We start from the raw sequence: 17,171 nt of genomic DNA, 5'->3' as shown, positions 1-17,171 counted from the left end.
TAAACACCCCAGAGTGAGCAGAAGCCCAAATTTTGCTGCAGGACTGACATTGCTTGTGACTTGAACACAATAAATTAATTTTCTTTTTGTGGAAAACGTGGGCCCCACTGCAGTGGATGTTCTGTGCTGACATTTATGATGTGGGCTGGTACCTAATGTAGCTGATTAAGAACTGTATTTATGTTCATTCTATAAATCCTTGTTTGATGCAATAAGTGGGTTATTGAGCCCTTTTTATCAGAGTTCTTTTCAAGAGAGTTGATTTTTTTTTTTTTTGGAAACTTGCACAGTTCAGATCATTGGTAGGGGTTACCCAGGAATCTTGCCAGTGGAAATCTCCCTTTTTAATTAATCTTTTCTGAATTCTGTAGCCATAGATATATTCTCTCCTGGTCATGCTAAACCAGATCAAATTTATGAGGTTAACTGAACTACTCTAGGTTTGCACCAGTATAGAGCAGGGTGTAAGGGACTGCACAGAAATAGATGTGGCTTCAATGTCTCCTTCACTACCAATGTTGTGTTTCTCTCATTCTTTGGCATCACACAGAGTGTTAAGCTGGGCCTGGTAGGGTGTAAGGCAGGCTGAGGCAGGCTGCACTGTGGAGCCTATTTCTGACCTCCAGTCTTGCAGAGCCCAAAGCCAGTGCGTGGTGCTGCAGGGCAGATGCCATGGGGCTGGATGAGCTGCAAATGAAATTCCTTTGTGCTGATGGAGAGCAGAAGCTGTTCCTCTCTTCCAGGCACCAGCACTCTCATTTTACTGACTGGAGAGTAGCAAACCTTCTGTGGAGGTTCAGCAGCACCTTCTGTGCTGGATGGTGGCTGTGAGGGGACTAGTCAGCACCTTGGGCATGAGCATGTGTGACCTCTACTTTGGACAATGGGCTTGGAAGCAATCGTTTTCTTCTTGAAAGTCAGCAGTGTTTTCCTTCTAGAAAACAACAGTTTCCAGCAGGGAATTCTTGAAAATACTGAAATATTCTCTGAAAAGACATAATTTAACTCCAGTCAGCTTCAGTGTGCCCAGCACCCAGGCTGGGTCCTAGGCCAAGCACAGCAGGGGCTGTCCTGACCCTCTCCCTGGCAGATGGATGTATTTGAAGCAGACCTGCCCAGCAAGGTGTTGTTTTTCTGAGCTGCTCTTTGCTCTGTGTTTCCCAGGAGCGCTCCGGAGGCGTGTGCCGGTTCCTGCGTCGTGCCTGCCGGGCAGCGCTTCCCCTGCAGCTGCTGCTGCTGCTGCTGCTGCTCCTGGCCTTCCTGCTGCCCCTGGCAGAGGACACCCACAGCTGCACCCTGGCCAACAACTTCGCTCGCTCCTTCCAGCTGATGCTGAGATACGAGGGCCCACCCCCGACGTAGCTCCTTGGCTCGCACCTGGCGGCGGCGGAAGGGCAGACTCTGGTTTTGACTGCAGCTCGCGTAGATTTTAGGGCTTCTAACACAGCCATCATGCCAACAGGATAGGTCACCTAATGCAGCATAAGATTAATCCCACTTTAATCAGGTATCTGAGCAAAATTAATATTTTTACGATTTTTTTATTGTTGTATTTATAATATGTATATAGAGATTGTGTATGTGTATGTATGTACATATATATATATATAAAAATGCATATCTGTGGTCAAACTAGCAACCACCATCCACTCATCCACTGTTTAGAGATAATTCTGCAATGTTTCTGCCTTCTTTCAGCAAGCAATACTGAAGGATGGTGTTGTGGGATTTTCTGGGTCTTTTTTAACATCAGATTTTGGTTTACAGCTGAAGTCAGAGCAAGTATGAGAACACGTGGTCGTGCACCAGAGTGTAAACTGGAGAGCAGGCACAGTAGAATCATGAGTGGTTGACATTCAGCCCAAGGAAGATTTGGACTTCTCTCTTTGAAATCTTGAGCTGATTTTTCAGTATCTGGATACAGGGATTGCAGAAGCTAATAGAAATGTTTCTACTGACTTCAGTAGGAGTGGGAGTGGACCGCCTCTTGTTCTTATTTTTTACAAGATTTCTTTTCCAATTACTGTATTTTCCAGCCCACCTGAATCAGGAGAGGTGGAATACAGTGGGAAGAAAGCTAGAAAAAAAAAAAAAAAGAATATATTTTTTTAGCATCTCTTTATCAGGAGAACTTTTAAAATCAGATCATAATTTTCTGAACAAATTTGTGAGCACTGAACAAAACCTTGTGCCACCAATCTTGTCTATAAAAAAGAGTAGGCTTTTTGTTAGATTTTTGTGTTTGTGGGGTTTTGTGGTTTGATTTGTTGAGTTTTTTACTTCATAAAGAGGCATTTGGTAACGGATTATAAAGCCTGAACAGTGGGATGCAGCCTGGCTCAGTGTCAGTAAAGCAAAAGTTGGGAGTACTTTAATAATACCACCCTGGAAAGAAGATTCCTACCTAGGATTCTTTTGTATTAATGGTTTATTGGAATTGTGTAAACTGATTGTATCAAAGACAGTCAAGCATAGATTTCTGTGTAATCTAAACTTTAAAATTATGGCAACTTGTCATTTATTTACTTAACCCTATGTCTGATTTATCAAATTTTTGAATGTACATTATACATTGCCTTTAATGCAAAAGCAGTTCTCACTTCAGAGTGATGAAGCCATTCTTAGTGGTGTTTAACCTAATAGACTCCTGAGAGAAAAGGTAATTTCTAAAAATTTATGCCATTTCTGAGAGATATCCTTTATTGTCTCATGGTTTTAGCTACAGCGGTAATAATGAAAAAAAACAAAACCCAGAAGAAACAGTTACTTTGCCTCTCCTGGCTTTCTTGGAGGAGGAATTTCTCTTTTGTGTATCACTATGGGGTACTTGGTGTTGTTTTCTGCATAAGGTCTCAAATAATATTGTAGCTGACAGACTGAAGGAGGAAGGCACTTATTTAACAAAATCATTAAAGCTCAGTTCAAGAAGCAAACTTGTGTAGAATCAGGAGGCATAACAGCACAGAGCTCAGTTTAGGCACAGGATTAGGAGAGCAGGCAATGGGAAAGAGGAGCAGTAAAACATGGAGAGGAGAGGTGTCCATCAATTTGTAAAGCCTTAGAAAAGGAGTCACAGTTAACACACAGGACAAGAGCACGGGCTCTATGGAGGAAAAAATCTCAGAATCCTTTTGGCTCCCCTTCCCTTCTACACTCATGGTAATATTGCATATTAAACAGCTTTTCTTCCATTTTCAAGGTTTAAAAGGGGGTGAGTCAGGGCTTCTACATGTTCTGAGGAGATTCTCCCACCACCAGGACTCTGTCACTGTGCTCCTTATAGTGTTTCTGACTGTACTGGGTTTGCTAGAGTTGGATTAAAATGCCAAAAGTCTGCTAAAAATGCAAAGAGTGGAAATTAAAGGAGAGACAGCAGGGATGGTGAAGGTATCACTCAAAGTGCAAGGGGAGCATGGAGCAGGAGCTGAGCTGATGTTAAAACCATGGCTGTCAGGAGGTAGCAGAAGAGCTCTCAGAGCAGGCAGAAGGGACTGGAAGCAGGAAGGTGAGCAGAGTCCCTGTATAAGCATGGACAATTCACTTTGGGAAGTGAAGGAAGGCCTGTGATTTCTTTCCTGAAGGAGCCAGATGGAGGGAGCTGTAATTTGTCAGAGAATGGGGCATATTAATTCCTTCCTTGCAGCCATTTTTTCTGGTGGCACCCTCCTCCTGACAAACCTCCTGCTCTCCAGATTAGCAGTGCAAGTGCCATGCACAATCCTCTAAAAATTGCTGCCAGCCCTGGGGGAAGAAACCCCTGTGGCTGCCCTGCAGGGAGTTAATCATCACAGACTTCTCCATGTTAAATTCAGTCTTCCTTTAGAAAAGAAGGGTGGGGGAAGAGGGGCAGTAACAAAACCTGCTCTGTGTGGTTGTGGATGTGTGTAGGTGTGCACACACCTTTCTGTGATGTAGCTACATTGCAGTTCTCTGGGCTTTACTGAGCTGATCCAGGTGATGAAAGTAAAATACCAGTGAGAAAGCAAAAATAATGAGGAATAATGAAGCTGCAAATGGAAATCAGTAGGGAGATGGAAAAGTTTTTTCTATGAAAGCACAAAATCTCTCATCAGATTTCTTTCTGCCAAGACTTTCTGATCTGGGTGATTTGTTTGGGTTCACAAATGCATTTGACACCATGGCAGTGTGTAACAGGGAGAAAAAAATTCTGCACAGAAGATCTTACAAGAACAACTGCATCATCACCTTGATGTTTCTGTGTGGTGGCAGGTTTAAAAAAAAGAACCAAACAACTAAATTAAAAACACGCTTTTGCTTCTGGGTTTGCAATCAGTTTATTCTGTAAGTCCCCTGTCTATAATCTTGGAAAGTTTTGCTTTAAATCTCAGTCAATCCATTTTCATTAACTAAATAATCTGAATATCTCACAGAAGTGATGAATATTTCTACTTCTGTGCAATGAAAACTATCCAAAGCACAGGACTTTATTGTTCATATCACTGAAAATAATTCAAGTCTTCCATAGTGTCATTTACCTCACCTGTCCAAGGCAGGTGTGAGATTTTTCTGACAAAGAAAAAAATAAGAAAATCACAAAAGTAAGCTTGAGATGTAAATGCAAAATTTACTTTCATTTTTATTCTCTTGTGGGTTTTTTTATTTCTGAAAAGCTTGCAATACTGATTCCTGGAAGTGTGTGTAAATATTATTCAAGTCAGTAATTGGAATAATGAGTCCAGCTTCCAGGAAACTGTACGAAGATCAGATTCCTCAAAACACAAACTAAATCCAAAGGATTTCATTTTTAAGGACTGGTTTCCAAACCAGTCCTTAAAATCTTGAGCACAGTTCCTCACCTTTGTTCACAGATGATTTGGTGGTGAAATGCTCACTTTTGTGCCTATAAAATCCCCAGCTCATACATCTCTGACATCCAGATGTGACTGAGATGTGCTATAGCTCAGGTTCAGACTGGGCCCACTGCCTTAAGCCAAAACATGGGATGCACAGAGCCCTGGATGTGTCTGCAGCTGAGCACTTTCACTATTTTGCCCTGGTGCAGTTGCAGCCACAGTCAAGGGCTGCTAAAAGCCTCTGAACCCTATGGGGTATGTTTGAGGTTGTGAGTGGTCTGTGCAGCTGGCCTGCACTCCCTGCAGACACCCAGCCTGTCAGAGAGCTCTGTCCAAGCTCCTGCCTGCACTGTGGCACCAGGAGCTGCCTGACCTGACCACGTTACTGACCCTGCAGTGCTGAAGGCAAAGCCCTGCACTCCACTGCCCTTGCATTACAGTCAGGCATTACTGAAGGCACACCCCAAACCCAACCTCTGGCATCAAAGCAAGCCTCATTTGTAAACTGTAATTGATTTTGAAGCCTGATGCTTTCCAGAGAATTTTCCATGGCAGCAATACATTGAGGTAGAAAATTGCTGTTGTGCCCCATGTCTATTAACAGCCCTTTCTCTGGTTCCAGCCAGCAATTTAATTGATATTAAATATTATTTATATATGCCCTCTCCAAAAATGCCTGTATGAAAAACATCTTCAGTTCTAAGCACATACATTAGAAATGTTGTATTCCTCTGCTAGCACTCGATCTCCAAAGCAGTCATGATTTCTACCAAGTGCTACTTTATTTGTGCTAGCTGACATCTTAGAAGACTCAAATATTTGAGGCTGTAAATAAAGCTACTAGGCTAACTAATAAAACCACCTAGTGATCATTGAATAATTTGGACAGCTTTTAGAATAGCTTTATGCTTCTCCTTAATCCCTTTTGTTGGAGTATTTGTAGACCTTGGAGAGAAGAAATGTCTCCAAAACTTGGCCATTCCTAGACAGACAGATGGTGATCTCTGCACATCAGAAGAAACAGTATTTTCTCTTCAGCTGCTCTAGACCTCAGGAGTTTGTTACATCTGATCTCCTTTTCAGTATTAAATAGGGAATGTTTTACTTTGATGTGTGTGCATAAACATCTCATTAGCACTAAAGAGATTTGAAGTGTGAGTTCATGTACAATAATTCTTTTAACTTGTGTCGACACAAGAGAGTACATTGTCCTCTTTTCTTTAGGAAAAAAACCCAACCCAAACTGCTGTGTGACAGAGATTCCCAGGCCAAACAAAGCCTTTTGGAAAAACTGAATATTACAGACTGAAGCTAAATTATCCACCATAGGAAACTGGAAAAATAGTTTTGCCTTTCAAGAAATGCTGGTATAAAACCCCCAATAAACATGACTTTGCCAGGCATCATAGATGTCTTTCAAGTCATAGGTTAAGTACCCAGCTGGCTGTCAGAGCTGCTTTTGGAGGGTTTACTACCACATGGACAGGATCATTTGCTGGGGTGCAGCTGAAAACACATTTGTCCAGAGAACCTATACCAACTTCTGCCAGAATTCCTGGGGGCTGTTGAGGATGTTCCTAGCAGCTCCCAGACCACTGACCTGCTCTGAGCTATTTGCATTAATTTATCTGTCAGAGGTTGGCAACTCTCAGAAGCCAGTTTATTAAAATACAAAAGATAGTATTTCTGGTGCAGGCAACATGATTCATTGAGAAATAGATCTTATTACTTTTGCCATAGTTAAAAAAAGACATCTCTTGGTTATACTGGAATAAACAGGTTAGTTGTAGGTGTTGGGTAACTGCAGGATGTTTTAGGCAGGAGGCATTTGGACTTGTACATGTCCATTTAAGAATTATGGAATCATGTTGCACTTGGTAGACAAGTGCAAAGATAAACAAAGATTCTTGAATTTAAACAAACAAACAAACAAACAACCTACAAAAAACAACCACAAACAGAAAACCTCCAAAAACCCAAGTAGGAGGGAATAATCTGTCACACACAGTTGGTTTTTTTATTAACTCTTTTCTATCCAATTTAAAATATGAATATGTGTCTACCAGAGAGTTATTGGTAGATCTGGAAAAAAAGGAATATATATCAGGATATACCAGTTCAAACTGTGACCTAAATGGCATTTCTGTTCCCTAACCTGCTTAAGCAAATGCCAGATTTTGCTCATTGTACCTGTGAGATGAGAACCCTCCTCCTAGTAAAGTGTTGGTTAGGTGAAACTGCACAGCCCAAGGTGCAGCATCCCAGTGGAAGCAGCTCTTCCAGAGGCAGCCTGAAATCTCCATGCAAGAGGAACTCATAGGTCTGGCATAATGAGAGCAGTCCTAATTAGCAGGACTAATGACATGGGCACAAGGGCTTTGCCATCCCAGGGCTCTGCCAGACAGAATTTTGACAGCAGCTGTCAGCACAGTTCAGTTTCAGGTCCCTGGCTGTGGAAGGAGGCTCCCCTCAGGGTGATTCACTCAAGCTGAGATCTGAGCCCTGGAAGTGTTTTTGTTCTCTTCATTAAATGCAGAAGAAACTGCTAAATTAAACCCCCTCAGTGACAGGTTAATGGTAGGTGGTGGGTGCTGATGCTCCAGGAAAAGATACAGGAAATGCTGTTATAGATGGAGAGCTCGTCATGATGGTCTCTGCTCAATCCTCAGGAGGCAGAGATGCATTGTAGAACCGAGGGGGGACTTTTTCTGTTCCTTTTCAATAAATGTCAGGTTGTCTTTAGTCTTCTGGATTTTAGGGGCAAGCCTATTCAGTGCCTTACTGAATGCTAGTGGCTCTCTGGCTTCAGAGCCATTTACACCAGCAAGTTCCACATTATTCCAAGTGGTGTGATAAAGGTATTCCCCTGAACTGGTTTGGGATCAGAAACCTTTTGTTTAGGGATTGGGGATGGTTTGATTTTCCTTCTTTTGGCCACTTTGTGCTGAATCCAAGGAAGCAGAAAGACCAGCACCCTTTCCAGGCCATGTTTTGTCTTTCCTTCTTTAAGGAGAACAGAGGAGATTTGGCTTTGCTTCCTTTCCAAAGTAAATTATCCCAATATTTTATTCTTCTTTTCCTGTTGCAGTTCTTCCACAGCCTAGGTCATTCCTATCACCTTGAGTGTTTCCAGTGGCTGTTCTTCCTCAATACCTAGAGAAAATGAGTTTAAAATCCAGTAATTTCTTCCCCCACTGCAGTTCTCCTGCAGATGCTCTGTCTGTTTCTGCTGTCCCCTGTGTCAAACCAGCCTTCATCTGGGGGACTCCAGTCCTGGCTAGCCATTTCCTTCAAGTCTCCAGGCTGTGTCCTGCCCACATCTGCCTTCAGTTTTGGCCCAGGGACTGCCCTTAATAGTCACATCTGCAGGCAGGGTGTGAGGCTGCCACTTAACAAACACTTATTAATAATGAAAGCCTCACTATTAGCATTGCTCATAGCCTGCCCAGAGCTTTTTCTCTTCCCCTCTCTAAGCAGGTTTTGATGTGTAATCCAATTTCTGTATGCAGAAAATTGCCCCTGAGTCAGCACAGAGGGCTGGTGGCTCAGCTGCAGCTCTGTTACCCTCGCATTGTCACTGCTGGGGTGAGAGCTCCCAGGGTCTGCTCAGCCAGGGTCTGTGCCCTTGAGCTGCCAGGAGTGTTCCACTGTCATTGTTTTACACCCTAAATAAGCCAGAACCCCTTTTTCCGACCTGGGAGGGAAAAGAAAGAAAAGGAAAATGATCGCTTTTAACAAAGTGATTTCACAAGTCATTTATCAAGCCCTGTAGCAAGCCATTTATTTCAGCTCCTTTTTGCTCCATGAAAAGCTGTGTTAAAAGGGAGAGGTGAGTTTGGAGAGCAGTGCCACTGCCCTCAGCAGCACTTTGCTGGGAGGCCTCCCTCTGGAACTCAGGGCTTGGAGCTGCTATTTCTCCTGAAGTGATTCCCACCTAAATCAAATTATTTCTTTTGTCAAGGCTAATAAGCACTGAACACCACAGACTTTGTTTCACTGCAGATATGAATGACTGCCTCTGTACGGTACTTTCTGTTGCCATGAAATATATATACATGTATGTATATATATGTGTGTTGTGTGTATATATATATATATATATATATATATATATGTATGTAGGTAATGGGGAGCATAATTATTGCTCTACTTAAAGTGACATTCCACTTCAGTCTAACTTTAAAGTGCAGCTTTTAAGAGAAACCGTGTCTTAAATGGAAGCTGGAAGAGTTTAGAGGTACATGTTGTAATGAGCTTTGATGAGATTTAATGAACTTTGAGTTTGGGTTTCAGTCTTTAGGGTGAAAAGCACCCAAGATGGTTTTTCCATCACATTCCCAGATCAAACCCTGTGAGAATTTAACCTGGGAGGCATTGCTTGAGCACTGGCTGCTCCCAAAGGTGTGTGCATGTGCTATGTGTGTGTGTCTGTCCTCAAACTCCAGCCTCCATGTTGTATATGAACTTGACTGGAAGGCAAAAGACACACCTTTGTCTTGCTCCAAGACCCTGATGGTAATTTTTGCCTCAGCAGATGTTTTCCCTTTGATCAGTGTGACTCTTTCAACTTTTTTTTCCCTTTTAATTTGTGTTGACTGAGTTTATCAGGTGATTCCAGGAGGGCACACTCCATCTGCCCAGCCTCAGAGCTTCCCTTTCAGCAGCAGACCTTCTTCTCATGTGTTTACTTGACTGTACTGGACCACTGTGAAGCAATTCCACAAGCAATAATGCAGGTGTTGCATTTTTCTGTCATTGCCTTTCGTGAGACATAACTCTGCACTGACACCCAAAAGAGGTAGGAGAGCAGAAGCTGCCTTGTTGTTCACTGGCAATACAACCCATGTCCAGTGCTCCTGCAGAGGTCCTCCCTCCTCAGAGCAGTGGGCTGTCTTGGGCCCAATTTAATTCATAAGCCTGGATTTGAAACAGTTGTGGATCCCTTCACCAGCACTCCATCAATCTCGCTTCCATCAGGTTTTGTGCCTTTGTTTAGTTTCAAGCTAGAAGAAAGTGTAAAGAAATGTGCTAAGACTCCCATAGAGGGTGAGTAAATATCCCATATATTTCACAAAAATTATGACAAAATGAAGGGATTTGCTCTCACATTGAACAGAATTAATAAAAAGTTCTAACTGATAAATTAAATAGTTTTTAAGAACAGCCTGGAGCAAAGTTTCTGCAATCAAACTGTCCTCTGCTTTTAATTTAAAAATCAGCAAATACTGAGGTACGTCTTGCCGCCTTCTTTTAGAAGTGACCTGAAACTAAAATATGAATTCTCCTTAACAAGAGGTTTATTGATGTGAACCTAAATTTCACCAGCATGTCCCATGTTAGATCACCTGCCTGTGGGCACAGGGAAAACCAAAGGCTGTTCACAAGAGAAACTCATATTATGAATGGTTTTAAAATTCTTCAGAGCTCCTACCCACTTCCAAATGTCAGTAATGGGGAGGATCCAAAACCTTCCTGTGAACCCTGTCATTTTGCATGTTGAAATCCTGGCTTGAATTCAGGTCTCCACTTCAGCTTTTGTAAATGTTAATATTCAAGTAGAACAAAAACCTTAGAGGCAATTACAGCATGAACATCTCTTCTAGTTTATGTGTAGTAGCTGATAGCAAAGTCTGCAATAATAATCTGTGTTTATACATGGGCTGCACAGTGTAACAGTGGAGTACAAAATGCCTTTTAACTGTCACAAGAAACTGACTGGATTGATGTCACTTTTTGCTTGTATGAATATAATTATTTGCCTTGCAGGGACCAGTTCCACTTTTGTCATGTTATTTATGATTTTTGAATAAAATTGTGATAAATTAGGCTCGTTTCTAAGGTAAACAATACTGGAGCCAAGCAGCTGTCTCTGGACATGTGCATGTTATCACAGTTGATATCAAGTCCAAGTCCGACTCCTTGCTTTGCTTGGACCTTTCTTTAACCTTTCAGGCTTATTCAGGGAAATGTGGACCACTCTATTTTCTTATTAAAAATATGGCTTTGTGAAAAGCTGAACTTATTTTTTAAATCCTTTATTTTCTGGTTCAGAAAGACTGTAACAATCATATTTTTCTAAACTGCCTATTGCTTGTGTTGGGAAATTATATAGAGATATATATTTTGCTCTACAGATTTCCATCTACTTTTGGAACTGTTTTCATAAATAAATCCTCCTGTTTGCTAGAATATGCTCAAAAAGCTGTAAGCTTCTGTATACTGACTCTGTGAAATTCTATAAAAATGCAGCTGCATCAAAAGACTGACTTTATGTTTTATGTAAATTGTTGGAGGTAAGTCATCCTGAGTGTTATGCCACACAAGAGGTACAGAAAGAAATCAGGTCATTGTTTTGAAAGGCTGGCCAGCATTATGTCACACTGCCTCAAAGTCCCAGATGAAAGTCAGGAGAGTTTCTGCTAGAAATGGTACCATTTTGGGCCATGAGTGTAGTTTTTTTACACTGTTTAGAACCTTATTTGAAAATCAGTCCCATGAAACTTCATGGGAAATATTAAAAATAAGAGCCTGTGGTGTGTGAAGAGCTATGATAGAATAAGGACCTTTTCTAATGAAGTACAGGGCTTTTTAAGCAGTTAAGAGGCTATGATTTGAGTATTTCAGGACAACTTTTTGTGTTCTTTTCTGAGCTGTGGACTCCTCCTGTGTATTGTGGATTTATTCCATAGCTGAAATGCCAGATTAAATTGATTTAAGCCCCGTGAGCAGATGAAAATAATAGAAAGCTGCAGTGAAATATTGCAGAAAACGGCCTGATTTCATTCTTCAGAGCAATAGTTAAAGTAACTCACAGCCTTGGCTTCTTTGCACCTGTGAAGCAGAGGCCCTTGTTTTGTACCTCAGCTGTGGTATAACATGGAAGGATTTCTGCTCTCTGCTTGGAAAATACTGTCTATTTCTCATCCTTGTCAAAGCATAATATTTCCTAAGTAAAAAAAAAAAATCTGATTCTTCAAGACTCATAGGGGAGTTAAGGGGCAGCTGGAACCTTCTGTGATCCAGCCACATTATTCCAAAAGTTTATCCCTCGATGACCAATAAAATATGATGTGACTTTGTTGTTTGCAAGTAGGATCAAGAGACTGGAAATTCATCACCCCAAGCCCTTGCCTGTTCTGTGATGCTCCAGTGTTACCAATGAACTGTGTTGAATTGGATTATAAAATCAGAGTATTTTATTGCATGTGTCCTTTTTTGCAATGAAAATATAGTTGTATTTGATGTTGCAGTTATAGTGCAGTAAATAAACACATGTGCTTTTCTTTTTAAAGACTTTTAGGTTATTTTGGGTGGTGGCTACACATTTTTGCTGTGCTTTTTTCATACCATCAGAGTATTTGGGCTGACCTAGAAACAACCAGAACAAGTGAAGCAAGGATAAAATTTGCTGCTTCCTGCCTCTCTGCTCAGGTATCACTACAAGATGGCTCTGCTAAATGTAGCTACTTCATTCTAGTCCTTAAAAACTTAACAGAAAATGTCAGCTTTTCTGTAAGTTATTTAAATAGAATTCTGCTGGACCTGAAGAAAATGTGAATTTTCTAAATCATGTTCTGATTCAGTGTGATTTCTTATGGCGTTGGCCCCTGACACTCTCCGTGGGTTTCTCCTCAATCCCAAGCCTGGTAAGACAAAGGGGAGTTTTTTTGTGAACCTTGGGTTTGAAGTTAGCACCAATCCCATGTAGTGAGCTCACAGTTTGTTAGTGTGAGCCCTGCTGATCTCTCTGAAGAGCAATCACTGCAGGGTGTGTAGGGTGTGTATGGATGCACAACTCTCATTAGCAGGTAATTGCTGGATTCTTTCCTTAGTCTTTATGAGAAAAGGCCTGCCAGTATCCCTGATATCAAAGGGCTCCACAGGCAGTTATTTCTGGACAAGTAGAAAACCACTACAATTTTTTGGTGAACCTGTGGGTTAGGTTCCCTGTTGCTTTTATGAACACACAAGGCTTTATGCAGGTCTTTGACTTCTCTCAGGCATTTGAACCATGTGATCTTGTGCCTTCCTATGAGCTGTCTCCTGCTAAGCCCACCAAAGTACAAATGCAGACACTTAGGTGATCACAGCTGGGTCAAGGTTGGAGCAGCAGCTCAAATTCCTCCTAGGAGAGAGCAGGGTAAAACAAGGCCAGGGCTGTAGGGAGAGCAGAGTGTCGTGGTGGGACAGTCACATTCCCATTAGGGCTACAGTTGGTGCACGAGAGAAATTTCTGGGTTTACAGGTTTTTGTTTTTTCTTTGCAATGCATTTTTTCATCTTGCAGTTTCTTTTTTGTGGAGCCAGCCTGCTTTGTGTATATTTGGCCTCTTCTTCTGGAACCAGCAAAAAAACTTGGGGCATCATTTTGTCCCAGATAACAGAGACCAGGAAAGGCCTTTGTCCAGCAGGCAAGAAAAGTACATATGAACAGATAAAACAGCTCATGCTTGTATGGGGAATTAATATTTTGTTGATCAGGTTCAGCCGGCAAACAACTTTACAGCTGATTGGTGGGAGCTGGGACAGTCAACAAGAATTATTATAAACACTTTTAGAGGACAATGAAATACTCCAGGTAGTTATAAATCTCTGAAGTCATATATTACTGCAGAAACACCTGTTTTAGATAGCAACCCTGCTGCTAGAGGATGGAAGTTTAGCTTGTAGCAGCAAAAGGTGGCAAGTTCAATAAATAAGAATAATAGGGTAAGACCCTCAAGTGGAGTAAATCAGTGTAGCTTCATTGAAGCTGTTGGAACTAAGTCAATTTACAGCAGTAAGAACCTGGCCTGTAGTCAACAGGGATTTTACAGAATGTTTAAAAACTCTCCATTTAGAGAGCTCTCTGCCTTATGTCTGTGCACTAAATCGTATCCACACAAAGTCCTTGCCGGTATAATGAGGTCATTTCGGATGTGAGCGTTCATTATGTGCTTAGGTAAATTAGGGGAAAAAAATACATCATTAGCAAAGTCTTAAATAAAGGATGGAGCAAGGTTAGCGAGTGAGAACTATTTAAATAAAATCAATCTCAGCCCTGGAGAGTTAATGGGGAGTGGCTTTCTATGGAAAAAGGCTGATGGTGTGTTGATGCTGCACATAGAAGCTGAGTGCTACAGCCATGAGAGATTAAAAGCAGAGACTGAGGTTTTTTCTTGGCTAATATTTCAAGCTTTCTAAACTTCATTCTGTGACATACCATGAACGCAGCCCAGGTTTCCAACTTCAGAAAAATGCTCTGATAAACACATATTGCTGGAGCAAATGAAACTGGAGGCTCATCCAGTTTTACTGTAGCACTCGTAGTATTAAGAGGGATTGTAATATAATCCTCTTCAATGAATAACCCTAACAGATGCTATCAGGGTTGCTCTGTACGAGCTGTGGACCTCTTGCTAGAACTCCCTCTGTGGAAGTCCAGTCCATAAATTGTCCTAATGGGCTGCCTGCCTCGTCCTGCTGCTGCCGCGGCATGAAAAGGAGCTGCTTACCAGCGGCCCTGAAAGGCAGCATTATTCCCATCTGCTTCTCATTACAATGCTGCTAAATAGTTCATGCTTTTTGTTTTACAAACAAATAAGAGCAGAACTAATCTTTTTGTTTAATGTTCCTTGATTGACATCTCGGGGAGGAAACAAAAAGTTTTGGGTTTGTTTTGATTTTTTTCCTTACTTCAGATCTCTGCAAAAGCTTTTAATGGAAGATAGAGCAGATTTCCGTCGACTTTTCTGGTGGGCTTTTTATGGCACCATTGATACAGGAAAAAGATATGGGGGAAATCCAGATGATGAATGTGCTGTTCAATCAGCTGGGATTTCTTTGCTTGCAAGGAGATAACTCGATGAAGTGCAAACAGAGACAGGGAGCAGACGTTGACTGCCTGTCAGCTATACACAGAGCTATCTCTGGCTGGGGCTGCTGGAAAACACAGCAGCTATTAGTCCCCCTTTGCCCTTTCACAGCGCCCTGTCAGAGGGTCCCCAAGCACTGCAGCCAGAGCCATCCATTAAACCTCAGGGCAGCCAGTCTGTTAAATTGCTGCCTCTTTGCAAGGAGGGGGATGGCAGCCCTGGGAGGATTCAGCCTACACTTTAACCCCCTGGTTCCCTACACTCCCACTGAAGGGGATGAGTGAAGGCTTTCCTGTGGGCACTCAGCCTCTCCAGCAGCAGGTGCTGTCTCTGTCCAGAGGGATGGACATAGGTGACCCAGCTCCACACAGGGACCTTCATCCCCAGGGCAGAGGTGGGGAGGGGGTCAGGAGTCCCCTGGGGGATGTGCAGTCTCCCCTCAGGCCTCTGGACATGCTGGAAGAAGGTTTTGAGAGGTTTCTTTCCAATCCAAAGCATTGCCAGGCACAGAGAGAGCGCTCTTCGCCGATGCTGTTCCACTCGAGTGGCTGTGTTGGCTGGTTTGTCTGGCATTTGGACAAATACCTTCATTAGAGCACCCAGTGGGCTGTGTCAGCTCTGAGGCCTAATTGCAGGGTGAGATGAAAGTGTGAAATGGCCCTCAGAAAGAGCCAAAAACTCTTAGAATCATAGGATGGTTTGGGTTGGAAGGGACTTTTAAAGATCACCTCAATCCAACCCCTGCCTGCCATGAGTAGGCACACCTCCACTAGACCAGGCTGCTCAAAACCCCATTTGGTCTGGCCTTGAATACTTTCAGGGATGGGGCATCCATAGCTTCTCTGGGAAACCTGTTCCTGTGCATCATCACCCTCAGAGTAAAGAATTTCTTCCTAATACCTAATCTACCCTCATTCAGTTTAAAAACATTACCTTTTGTTCTATTGCTATCTCTCCATACAAAAAGTCCCTTTCCCTCTTTTTTACAAGCTCCCTTTAGGTACTGGAAAGTGCCAAAAACTCTCCCTGGAGCCTTCTCTTCTCCAGCTGAACAAGCCCAGCTCTCTCCATCTGTCTTCATGGGAGAGGTGCTCCAGCCCTCAGATCATCTTTGTGTCCCTCCTCTGGACCCACTGCAGAACACAGTCCTGGACACAGGACTCCAGGTGGGGTCTCACGAGAGCAGAGTAAATATCAAATACAAATGGTCCCCTCTTCCAGCCTGTTGCAGCCTGACCCTGCAATGGAGTGGCAGTGTGGCAGTGCAGATGGTTAAATTACCATGCTGCATTTGACCACATAACAGCATTTTTATATCACTGCACAAACAGAAATGAGTTTGTCTGATCCACTCTTGAGGCAAGTTCTTTGCATTTATTGCAGGATTAATTTTTCCCTGGTGGCTGATGCATCAACCCCCCCATCCCTTTCTCCCAGAGTCGCTGGCCTGGATTCAGAGGCAGAAGGGAGTCTTGGGGCCTGACCCTAATGCTTGCCTGCAAATAGGCTTTATGACTTACAATGAACAAGACACCCCAGCAGTAACATTATATACTGGCTTCTATATCATATTTCTTATTCTTGTAGCCTTTTTCTTATGAGGATCTCATGGCCCACTGCAAGGTTTGACTAATTCTCAACAGCCATCTGTGCATTAAGTTCTTTTAGCTGAAATACTGTTGCCAGGGCTGAAGATTGCTGTTCTTGAGCACCTCTCTGCAACAGCATACAATGGTTTCACTCAGGACTGTAAAAATAAATTGTAATGGCCACAGTTCCTTGCATTTTATCATTTCATCATTTCATTATCATTTTGATGTCCATCTTGAAAATTTTCAAATCCAGGAATAGTAAATGCCGAGTCATAAAAGCTTAGGAAATGGGTCAAATCCAGAGTGCAAGGCAGCATTACAGTGTCTGATCTGCTGTCTCTGATAATACCCTCATAAGACAAGGGTCTCTTTTTTTTTTCTCTCCATTCCTGAATAAATGAATTGCAGCATGTATGAAATCTCCAGAGGCCATCTGTGACTGTAATTCATTTACCCACCGTATTATGGAACAGATTTTCCAGTGAGTTCAAAACTCAGGAAAGGGGGGAAGGGAATAGTATGATGAGAAGGATCTGTGATCCATATCTAAAAGTAAAAATATTATTCAATTGTCATATTTGATGGATAAAGTGTCTGATACACCAGGCAAAGCCATAGCAACTAGATAAATATGTTTAAAACATTTAATTTTGATACATTAAGAATGAGTTGGAGCAGGGGCTTATCGACACTGAAATTAAGCAGACATTTCTAAGTTCCTAAAAGCCTCTGATTTTGTTTAGTTTGGAAGAAAATTTGCTGTAGATAACTTGGAAGTGTAAGGGGAAGTTGGACTTGGTGCACAAAGGAGCAGCTCTGACAGGTCAGGACTAGCAATTACCTTTCTTCTTCATCTGTCATTTTCCAAGTGCCAGCAGCCCCTACTTCATTTGTGTTAGACCACAAGAGGCC

General features: G+C 42.2%; 1 protein-coding gene across 3 annotated transcripts in view; it reads left to right on the top strand.

The window, feature by feature from the left end:
- The window catches only part of SYNE3 (spectrin repeat containing nuclear envelope family member 3), a 74,961-nt gene extending 62,843 nt beyond the window's left edge, over positions 1–12,118 (top strand). For all 3 annotated transcript variants that reach the window (XM_030240706.2, XM_030240711.2, XM_030240710.2), the window contains exon 18: positions 1,165–12,118. In XM_030240706.2, coding sequence (XP_030096566.2) covers positions 1,165–1,362 — 198 coding nt within the window. In that variant the 3' untranslated portion in view covers positions 1,363–12,118. The remainder of the gene's footprint in view (positions 1–1,164) is intronic.
- The last annotated feature ends 5,053 nt before the right edge of the window (positions 12,119–17,171 follow it).

Source organism: Serinus canaria, chromosome 5 (genome assembly GCF_022539315.1).
Source record: "Serinus canaria isolate serCan28SL12 chromosome 5, serCan2020, whole genome shotgun sequence".
Taxonomy (NCBI): Eukaryota; Metazoa; Chordata; class Aves; order Passeriformes; family Fringillidae; genus Serinus; species Serinus canaria.
This window is presented reverse-complemented; position numbering and strand designations above follow the sequence as displayed.